The 11,697-nt window shown below is 43.8% G+C and overlaps 1 protein-coding gene across 1 annotated transcript; it reads right to left on the bottom strand.

Moving 5' to 3' along the window:
* Positions 1–839: 839 nt before the first annotated feature.
* Positions 840–3,052, bottom strand: LOC133444797 (E3 ubiquitin-protein ligase TRIM21-like). The gene is made up of 2 exons (XM_061722702.1): positions 2,962–3,052; positions 840–2,620 (listed from the first exon to the last, which is right to left on the bottom strand). Exon 2 carries the CDS (start codon positions 2,609–2,611, stop codon positions 968–970), a length of 1,644 nt encoding a protein of 547 aa, XP_061578686.1. The 5' UTR covers positions 2,612–2,620; positions 2,962–3,052; the 3' UTR covers positions 840–967.
* Between the last annotated feature and the right edge of the window lie 8,645 nt (positions 3,053–11,697).

Below are 11,697 nucleotides of genomic sequence, written 5' to 3'. Positions count from 1 at the left end.
GTAATTATATAATCCAGGGGTGATTTTAGGATCAGAACTTTAGGCGCGCTGAGCAATCAGAGTTCACTGTCCGGCGAGACAAAATAAACTTAACTGTTTTGTACATTTTAAATGGAAATGATAATAACGTCTCCATGACAACGGGCAATGAAAATATGACTTCTCAAGGAAAAGTTGTCTTGTGGCTCAACTTGCCCCAGTTTAGGGGTAAGTTGATCTGCATCTGGGGGTAAATTGACCCAGTTCCATTTTCCAGTTTAAATCTGAAGAATAATTTGTGTAAATCTTAAAAGGTAACTTAACAATATGTAACAAAACAAATTCAAGTGTATTATTCAGAATATGTTAAAACAAAAGGTGAAAGAACTCCACATTACACATTACAGACAGAAAAATACAAGTTAACTGAAACTTATTAACGTATTATCAAAGAATAATTGGACCAGTGTTTTTGATCAAATTGAAGTGCAATTCATAGTGGATGACTCTTGACACCACACAAGTAGGTGTATTCTCTGTCTCCTTAAATTAATATAAAAAATTATAATAAAAATACTAAAAAAAGTCCTCTCTCTGCTCTATTAAATAGTAATATTAATATAATAATCTATATAAAATATTGAATCATTTATATCCAATAAATGATATAAATTGATCCAAATTACATCATTCTAATTGAATATTTGTTTGCAATGAGAAATTAAGTCACATCATGTGATCATACACTCCTACCTGAACCTGGATCTTTTTTTCTAAAAAACCTCTGTATGTCCATAATAAGGCCTTCTGTCTGTCTGTCTGTCTGTCTGTCTGTCTGTCTATACACACACACACACACACACACACACACACACACACACACACACACACACACACACACACACACACACACACACACACACACACACACACACACACACACACACAATGAACATTCAGAGTTGACTAAGATTCATTACATTAAAGATCAGACAGTTTGATTGACAGGACAGATGATCAGAGGAGCAGAGTTTTTACCTCCATCATTGAGACAAGGACAGAAGTACGGGTGGAGTTTCTCCCTGAAGGAGCAGCCAGTAAAGGAGTAGAGAAGTGCTGCAGCATCTACATCATGAAAGGAGACCAGACCCTCCTCATAATCCACAAACACCCCCACCTTCTCAGGAGGAGAACTGGGATGGAGAAGGACTGGAGGACCTGCAAGAGCTTCGTACTCATTTGTTTTTCTCAGCCAAACAGTCCAGTAACCATTCTGAGGTCTCAGTGGGGTGTTTTCCTTCCTGTTGATCGACTCTCTGGCCACTCCTACAGCCCAGCGAGTCTTTCCTTTAACCCGAACCTCAAAGTAAAATCTGCCTGAAGAGAAACTCTGTTTTCCTAAAACAATAACATATTTAGAGAATCTCTCTGGATCATCTGGAAGATTCTTCTCCACATCTCCATGATAGACTTGTTTTCCATCATCAGACAGGATGAGTACAGGATGTGCTGTATCAGGATCAAGAGTCACATCAGCTTCAAACTGCTGGATCCTCCTCAGCTCAACTTCAAACAGCTTCTTCATCTTCTCTCTGAGGTTCTTCTCCAGCTGGTCCACAGCTCTCACCACAGTCCCCTCATATGAAGGTGGATGGACTCTGACCTCTGTCCAGTTCTTGGTGGGTGGAGCATCTTTCAGGGATGAGAATCTTTGGAGGAGGTGGAGCTGATCTTCAGAGCGTGAGAGCTGCTCCACCTCAGAGCTCCTCTTCTTCAGCTCACAGATTTCCTGTTCCAGATCTTTGATGAAGTCTTCAGCCTGTTTCTCTGCAGTTTTCTGTTTGTCTTCCATCTCCTTCATGAACTCCTTCAGACTTCTCTCAACAGACTCCTTCAGATCAGTGAAGACCTGAACACCTGCTGCTTTCTCTCTGTCTGCAGCATCGTCACTGATCTTCAGAGACTCTTTGATCTCCTGAATCTTCAGTCGTCTCTTCTGGATCATCTGCTGAATCTCAGCGTCTGTCTTCTGCAGCTCTGCCTTCTTTCCTTCATATTCTTTTCTCAGAGGAACAAACTCATGATTCTTGTGGTCTAAAACAGGGCAGAGCATGCAGACACATGTCTGGTCGGTCTTACAGAACAGCTCCAGAGGTTTATCGTGGTTCGTACAAATCCTGTCCTCCAGGTTCTCCACAGGCTCCACCAGCTGATGTCTTTTCAGACGTGCAGCTGTCAGATGAGGCTCCAGGTGAGTCTCGCAGTAGGAGGCCAGACACACCAAGCAGGACTTCAGGGCCTTCAGTCTGGTTCCAGTGCAGACGTCACAGGGAACTTCTCCTGGTTCTGCAGCTTGTTGCTCTGAGCTGCTGCTGCTGGATTTCTGTTCAGCTTCACGTCTGAACTCAGAAACCATCTCTCTGATGAAGGTGTTGACTTTCAGCTGAGGTCTGGTGTAGAAGGTCTCCTGACATATGGGACACTTGTAGGGAACATTACCATCCCAGTGATGAGTGATGCAGGTTTTACAGAAGTTGTGTCCACATGGTGTGGTGACTGGATCAGTGAACACGTCCAGACAGATGGAGCACAGGAACTGATCTGCAGATCTCAGGTTGCTGCCAGCAGACATGTTGGTTCTCTGGAAACAAAAGTGAAAGTGTGAAACATCAAAGCTGCAATAATAAAATGAAGAAGAGAAAAACAACAAGAGAGAAGGAAACAGAACAAAGAATGTCATGAATCCTCAGAGACAACACCAGTCTGACAGTAAAAGAAGGAACGTTTCCTCAACACAAGTTTAGATTATTAATGTCACGACTCCACAATAATTAACTTTTCCATGTGAATCATTTTCCTCTAAACGTTCCTGTTCTTTGACCAGAGTCAGTTTGAGTTTTCCAGAATAACATTTAGTAAACAGAGTTGAAGTTTTGTCGTCCCGCTGACAGAAACACAGTAAATGTTTTCTTCTGTACTCACCAGTGTTTCAGAGACTTTGCTGAGTTGTTGAGAACAAACTCTGAAGTTTGAATTTACTCAGAAACCCAGAATCAGACAGGTTTAGTCTCTGCTGCAGCTCTTCTGTCGCTCTGACAAACCTTCTGATTCACTCAACCATGTGACTTGAAGTTTTCCTGTATTTCCAGTTCTGCTGCTCCTCCTACAGTTCTGGGGCCTCATTTAAAATGGACTGCGTAGGATTCATACTAAAAGTGCACGTACGCTCAAAAGCCGAAAATGCCGTGCGCAAAAAAAAATCCGGATCAATAAAACCATGTGCACGCAGACTTCCACGCAGTCCAGCTGGAAGGTTGCGTAGCTGAATCCGCCCCTTTACACGCCCAGAAATGCATATGGATGAGCCTGCTGAGCATGCGCAGTGGCTTTCTGCAGCCTGTTTGGCGCAGATCCATGGTTTGGCGTCAGAATGAATGAGAAGTAGCAGCCACCGTGACACTGACTTTCACGGAGACCTAGATGCTGTAGATGATGTGGAGGACAGGAAAACCACATTATTTGGTGGTCACAGTAAAAGTTAGAATAAGTATATAAATAGTATACAATAAAATAAAGCGAGTGAGTGGCAGCAGGCCGTTGCTGCGCTAAACGCCGTGAGTTCCCCGGCGCAACAGGGGGGACACACGTCCCCCCGTCTTTTCAAAACCATGTTTTTTTTTCCCCTTACTTTTTACAGTTTAAAAACTAATGGTAGGATCAGCCTTAAATTGCAAATTATCAAGACACTGTATGAAAGCGATACGAAAACGGCCCCGCAGCCCCGCTTCACCCCCCGTTACCCCTCCTCCTCTCCCGTCTCCCCTCAGAGCTGCTCAGGGCGGGTTTATGGTTCTGCGTCACCGACGCAGAGCCTACGCCGTAGGTGCGCGCCGCCGCGTACCCTACGCCGTAGGCTCTGCGTCGTTTTAACGCGGGACCCTAATTTAGGCACCATATACAAGCAGCACGTAAAGGTTTCACGCGCGCGTAAAACTCATATATATGAAAAAAAATCTGTGTCCCTTTAGGGAAGAAATGAGGGGCTCCGTGGGGCTCCATAAACGCAGCCCCTCATTTGTTCTGTCCTAAAGCGGTGGGTGAAGAAGAGGCTGCAGCAGCAGCAGCAGAGTCCTGACTGACAGCCAAGCTTCACACACAGACGGACACGATCAGCGCTATATTACTTTATTTTATTATTTTATTATTTTAAGCCTGACATATGTTGTGATATGTGATGACATTATTAAGAGTATGACATGAATCTGGCTTCATTTCACCACCTCACAGCCTGCCTCGCCAGTTCCCCGTGTCTTAAGTAAATTCTTACGGGAGGGTCCTAGTTGCCGTAAAGATACGCAGATTTTTCGGTTAGTTTTTTCTTTTTAGATCCGAGGATTTGCGTAGAAGGCGGCTTCCGCAACTTTCAGGCGCTTTTTCTGCGCAAGCAAGCTTTATAGATGAGGCCCCTGATCTTTCCACCTGATTACTGTCACATGACTTTCATTATGCCTGTTTTACCTGATGTCATCGGTCGTTGCCATCTTCATCCTCCTGAAAACTCTTTACTAACTCACATTAGTTCATCTTTTTGTAGATAAACATTAAAATCTTCACCTTCAGCTGTTCGACGACATGTCTGTTTGTGCTGGAATTTCAACTCTTCATGGCTGTTTTTAGGATCTAATCAGGAAGCTTTCTGGTTGTATTTTAGTAATGCAAAAGTGTCAGCAGGAAGTAAACATCATCCAGTAGCTGGGTCGGGTCTACAGATTTAGGATTCTTGAACCATCTCTGACTATAAACTGTATTTGGGCAGCGTCCAGGTAGTAATGTCAACAAAAAGATTTGTGCTCTATGTCTAAAACGAAAATTACGACTGTAACTACGGCTCTATGAGTCCCCTACTGACCGCCAGGCGGTGCTGTAAGCACTCGCGCATGCGCATGTCGAGTACAAATAACAACAATGTCACGTCACCCCTGACCCCTGCATGACCCCCGGAAGGGTATAACTTCTGGCGTCGGCAAGGGATCGGTTCCTAGAATCTTCTCGCGAGAGCACGAGGATTCTGAGTGACCGGCAGGCCTGGCGGTCATCCGGGACTCATAGAACCGTAATTACAGTCGTAACTTTCGTTCTATTTCGTCCCTACTGACCGCCAGGCGGTGCTGTAAGCACTGGATGACAAATACCAACAACGTCATGAAGAATCCCGGTCACCTACCTCACTGACCAGGAGCAGAAGGACCTGGGAGCAGAACCACGCCCAACGGTTGGGGAGTGGCGACGTTGATTCTGTAGAATCTGGAGAACGTGTCCGGCGACGTCCACGAAGCCGCGGTGCAGATGTCCAGAGGCACCCCCTTCAGGGCAGCCAAAGAAGCTGAGACGCTTCCGGTCGAGTGGCACCTCACTCCCATTGGCAAGGGGCAGCCACTGGCCCTGTAGGCGTGCTTGACGGTGTCCACCACCCAGTGGGACAGGCGCTGTCTAGAAACAGCACGACCTCTGTTAGGGCCACCATGGCAGATAAAAAGTTGCTCCGACCGTCGCACAGGCACGGTAGCATCAACATAAGCAGCGAGGGCCCGTACGGGGCACAAAGGGCTCGGCCCACTTTCCGCAGGCTGGGGGTTGAACAGGGCCAGCTGGATAGGCCGATTAGTATGAGTGTGTGGCAGGACCTTGGGCAGGAACGCCACGTTCGGCCACAACGTAGCCCCTGAGCCATCTGGGTTCCACCTCAGGCAGGACCCGCTGACTGACAGACCATGTAACTCACCGACTCGCTTTGCCGATGTCATAGCGAGGAGGAAAGCTGTCTTCATAGAAAGCCACTTCAGGTCCACCTGGGCCGAGGGCTCAAAAGGTGGAGAAGAAGGGCACCTAGCACCATGGACAGGTCCCACACTGGGACCCTTGGGGTCCTCGGGGGGCGCACCCTCAGAGCCCCCCTGAGAAAGAGAGAAACCAGCCGGTGGCATTCTCAACCAGGGCATGTCGTGATGAAATGGCCGCCACGTACACCCTTAAGGTGGACTGAGCACGGCCACCATCCAGGAGGGACTGAAGGAACTCCAGGATCGTGGCCACAGGGCAAAGCACAGGGTCCTCTGCCCTGTCTGCACACCTGGCAGAGAATCTCCTCCACTTGCACTCATACTGGAGGCGGGTGGAAGGCGCACGGGCGTTCAAGATGGTAGCCCTGACGGGCTCAGTACAGCTTGACACTCGAAAATGACAATTTCAACTTTGATGTGAACCTACAGATGAAATCCTCCACGCGCCGCGGGATCCTATCAGTCATCGCTTCCCTGTACGATCCAGTTGGATTTGTGGCACCATTCATCCTAACTGGAAAATGCATACTTCAGGAGCTCTGTCGCAGAGGCATCGCATGGGATGACCCACTTCCTGAAGACTTAAGCCCACGGTGGGAGAAATGGGAAGAGGGTCTCCAAATGCTGAAGGAAGTTTCCATACCAAGATGTTACCAACCATGAGACTTTGGTAAAACTGTTAGAAGGGAACTCCATCACTTTTCGGGCTATGGCTCCTGTTCATATCTGAGAAGCAAGAACGAAGATGGCAAAGTCTACTGCAGTCTCGTGATTGCAAAAGCCAGAGTTGCACCCACGAAACTTACCAGCATTCCAAGACTCGAACTCTCAGCAGCGGTGGTCGCTGCGAGATCAAGTGTCATGCTAAGAAACGACCTTGAGATGAAGATTGATGGAGAGTTTTTCTGGACTGACTCCCAAGTGGTCCTAGCTTACATCAGTAATGAAGCAAGAAGGTTTCATGTCTTTGTTGCCAATCGTGTCCAAATGATCAGAGAATACACAAGCCCCAGCCAATGGCACTACATAGACACAACCAAAAACCCAGCTGACCACGCCTCAAGAGGCCTCCTCGCAACAGAAATCTCCTCAACGAACTGGTTAACGGGACCTGAATTCCTGTGGAAATCGGAAATACATGCAGCATCTGACCTCCAACCAGAATTGCTCGTCGGCGATCCTGAAGTCAAGTCAATGCAGGCGTTTGCAACCAAAGTTGAACCTCCCCAACCAAACATACTTACCAACCTGAGTCGATTCTCCTCTTGGTCAAGACTCCTGAATGTCGTCGCGAAAATGAAGAGACTGAAGTCCAAGCAAAAATGTCCCAGTGTGACTCTGGAAGAACGTGAGACAGCAGATGTAGTAGTGATCCAGCTTGTACAAGAAGAAGCGTTCTCCCAAGAAATGAAGACACTTCAGAAGGGAGAAAGTCTTCCAAACTCCAGTACTCTGTTTCGCCTGGATCCCATCCTAGAGGAGGGAATACTTCGTGTCGGCGGAAGACTGAAACAGTCGTCCCTATGTCTACAAGTCAAGCACCCCGTGATTCTACCCAAAGAAGGACACATCACCAAGTTGATCCTGACTCATTACCATGACAAGATCTGTCACCAAGGTCAAAGTCAAACTGTAACAGAACTTCGAGCCAATGGGTTTTGGGTCCTTGGTGGAAGCAAATCAGTTGCTAAGTTGATTCACGGCTGTGTGAGATGCAGAAGACTTTGACGGCCATCAGAAGAACAGCGCATGGCTGAGCTTCCGAAAGAGCGCACAGAAGCCTCTGCTCCCTTCACCTACTGCGGAAATGATTGCTTCGGCCCATTCATCACCAAGAAAGCCCGTAAAGAGCAAAAGCGATATGGCTTAATCTTCACCTGCCTCTCCTCTCGAGCTGTGCACCTCGAGATGCTTGAGGATTTGTCAACGGATGCTTTTATTAACGCCCTAAGATGCTTCATCAGCCTCCGTGGAGCCGTTCACCAACTCCATTGCGATCAAGGAACCAATTTCGTGGGAGCCAGTAATGAGTTCAAGAAAGCACTGAAACAACATGATGCTGAGACACTCGAGAGCTTCTTCGCAGAAAAGCAATGCGAGTTTGTCTTCAACGCTCCCTCCGCAAGTCACGCTGGTGGCGTCTGGGAGCGCCAGATCCGTACTGTTCGTAACGTCCTGAACGCCACACTCAAGATTATCTCATGAACATCTCCACACGGCAGAAGTGGCACTCGACTCAACGCAACCTTAAGGTGGATGACCTGGTCATCATAAAGGAAGACACCCCAAGAAACCAATGGCATCTTGGTCGAGTGGTTGGAACCACAGAAGAGAGTGATGGACTTGTGCGTCGTGTTAGAGTGTTAGTAGGAGACAAGACATTAGGAAAACAAAACCATTCAACTAAACCTTTGATCTTAGAAAGGCCCATTCAGAAACTAGTTCTCCTCCTTGAGAGTGAATGATAAGTTTGGTAGTCTATACCTTAAATCTTGCATGAAGTACTTACCTGCAAATCACGTAGGCATAAGACTCATGTATACCCATTCAGTCAGGAAGATCCATGTTTTCATTCTGTATAACATGAGTGGTGGGAGTGTAAGTGGCCGTGAGTTGTGTTAATTGAGCACTGTCGCTTTAGATTTCCCGTGCCTTGTAACTCCCTCGTGCACGCTTCAGGTCAAGCTCAGAGAAAGATGAGACCTCGAAGAAGATAGCAGCAAGAAAGAAAGCTTATAATAATTTATATTTAACATCTTCTTTCCACTGTTAATGAGTGTTTCATTTGTTTAACCCCACTCATTATTGGTTAAAAGTGTTATTGTGTGCCTTTTTGTGCCGTTTTTGAGAGAGAATTATCGGCAATTTTCAATTTAAAAGAAGACTGTTTTTTTTGTTTGTGTAGCCAGCAAAAGTCATGGCTAACTAGTTTTTTGCAACAGTAGTGGTGGCAGCTTTCCAAGGATTCCCCTTAGCACCCTTGATCAGCGGAGCGAGGTACGATTCATTTGTATACTGTATTGATTTGTATAGTATTTCATATATTCTGTAATTTGTATTGCCTGCTAATATGCAGTTGTTGTTTATAGAGTGTGCCTGTTGTGGGCTAATTTACCTGTGTCATTTTGTGTCACAGTTTTCACGGTGTTCAACGTTTTTGGTGCTATGCACAAATCTTCAATAAACTACACCCGTCTGGAAACACTCCAAGCCTGTTCCTTCAAAATCTTGGGTTGGTACAGTAATTTAAAGTAATTGAAAGTCTGCTTTCTTTTTTTTCTATGACATCATCACTGTTATGAAGTAAAAACTAAACCAAAAAACCCTGAATAATATGGACATCAATTCCATTGAAGAAGATATGTCATCAAGTTATGATGTCATTAATTCCATTAAAGAATATATGATGTCATCAATTCCATTAACATTCCATTCCATCAACAAGCTTGTAACAGAGTTTATAAATAGAACTCCTTCTTACTAGTTCTCATCACATCTTTTGACAATGCCACGCAGACGCAGACAGAGCTCTCGCCCCGTCCGCAGGCGCCGGAGAGTCCGTAGGACCCGCGTCGCCCGCAGACGCAGGAGAGTTGTCCGTCGCAGACGCTGAAGGTCAACAGATGATGGAGGGAATCCTGAATGATTTAAAAAAGGAAAAAAATACAGAAAAATAAATAATGAAAAAAAATAACGTAAATAAAACAAAAAAAAAAACAAACCCAAACCCAGTCGGTTACAAATCTTGTATGTTAATGTTTTACATCAAACGTTCACTGACTGAAATGGGCTTGACCAGTAAACCTGCCTGGCCTTGCCTTGCTGGGAGCTCCAGTTGGTCCGGCCTCTCGGCTCTCTTCCACTTCTCTCCTGCATCCAATCTCTGGATACAACATCCTGAGAAAACCACCTAATCTGCCTCCCGTATTCCTCCTCTGACTCCTGGGATGTATTTCCCCACAGTTTCACCTTGAGCTGATAAACCTTAGATTCTCTACTGCAGATATAAAACTACTGCATTGAAATTTGCTTTGCCTCCCTCTCGTCGAGATTTTCCATTCTATTTTAACTTTTTAACTTTTAACTTTAACCTCTGGTGGAGAAATAAAGCATTACATTTGAATTGATCTGGGCCCCTCTGGTGGCCAGTGAAACAAATTTAACAAAAATTGATCAAGAGCTTCCCTCTAGTGGAAGACTAAGGGCATTGCATGTTTGCCACTGAGATAATAAAGGCGAATGGCCATTGAATGATATTAATAAACATAAAATAATAAATGTATAATATACAATAAAATAATAATTAAATAAATAATAAAAGAGATCATTGTAATAGCAAGGAATAATTCACAGCCAAATACCATTAACCCCAAATTAGCTCCCAGATGTTGAAACTAGTTTATCTAAGAATTTAATTCAAAATCAGAGGGTATCACCTGCATCACACTGATCCACAGATAATACCCTGCCAAACACTATCCATGAGGCTAAATTAAACCTTCATTTATAACTCCTTTGTGCTTTGGTCATAATCTTAATTGGACATTTCTCCCTGAATACTGTACATTAATGTTTTTATTTTTAATAACTATGTTTGTTTTTTGTTGCAGTTATTTTCAATAATCATTTTTTTTAAAACCTACAACAATGGCAGAGGACACATGAATGGAAAACAGAATAAAAAACATCTCACTGTACGACTTGGATCTGCTTCATTCTGGGTGAGATGTCAATAATGTTGTACACCTCATATATGACCTTATACTATATATACTATTATAATACCATATATACTTTTTTCTTTTAATTCATATCCATACATACTGTTTAATTTACCCATATCATCTACATATATAATACTGCTCTCCTGAGCTGGTGTGTTTTTATATTTATATATTAGTTGATATTTATACAGGTTTTAATCCCTGCAAGACCAACTATCTATCTGACTGTAAAAGCAACTTTAAATTGAGCTTTTCAAAATCAAAACTGTAACATAAGAGACAAACACAGATTACAGAGTTCTGCTTTATCAGGAAACAATTCAACAATCCAACAGTTTTCACTCTTTCCATCATCAGATATTGTAGGATCATTCACACTTGCAGATAGATGTTACAATTAGATCACATGATGTTATATTTGACTGGAACATCTCAAATGTTCCTTTAAAATGAGGAGGAACAAAAAACAGGAAAAATGTAGAAGTACAACATACTAATGTAATTATATAATCCAGGATTTTAGGATCAGAACTTTAGGCGTGCTGAGCAATCAGAGTTCGCTGGCCGGCGAGACAAAATAAACTTCACTGTTTTGTACATTTTAAATGGAAATGATAATAACGTCTCCATGACAACGGGCAATGAAAATATGACTTCTCAAGGAAAAGTTGTCTTGTGGCTCAACTTGCCCCAGTTTAGGGGTAAGTTGATCTGCATCTGGGGGTAAATTGATCCATTTCCATTTTCCAGTTTAAATCTGAAGAATAATTTGTCTAAATCTTAAAAGGTAATTTAACAATATGTAACAAAACAAATTCAAGTGTATTATTCAGAATATGTTAAAAGAAAAGGTGAAAGAACTCCACATTACACATTACAGACAAAAAAATGCAACTTAACTGAAACCTATAAGAACAAAACGTATACGTATTATCAAAGAATAATTGGACCAGAGCGTGATTTTGATCAAATTGAAGTACAATTCATGGTGGATTACCCTTGACACCACACAAGTAGGTGGTTTCTTATTTGTGGTCTCCAAGCTCCTTCTCTGTCTCGTGACATTAATATAAAAATTATAATAAAAATAGTAATAAAGTCCTCTCTCTTCTCCTGTCTTTCTTTGTACTGTCAACCAAACACACACACACACA

The sequence above is a fragment of the Cololabis saira genome, chromosome 5 (genome assembly GCF_033807715.1).
Source record: "Cololabis saira isolate AMF1-May2022 chromosome 5, fColSai1.1, whole genome shotgun sequence".
Lineage (NCBI taxonomy): Eukaryota > Metazoa > Chordata > Actinopteri > Beloniformes > Belonidae > Cololabis > Cololabis saira.
The sequence above is the reverse complement of the archived record's forward strand: the minus strand, read 5'-3'. Positions and strand labels throughout refer to the sequence as shown.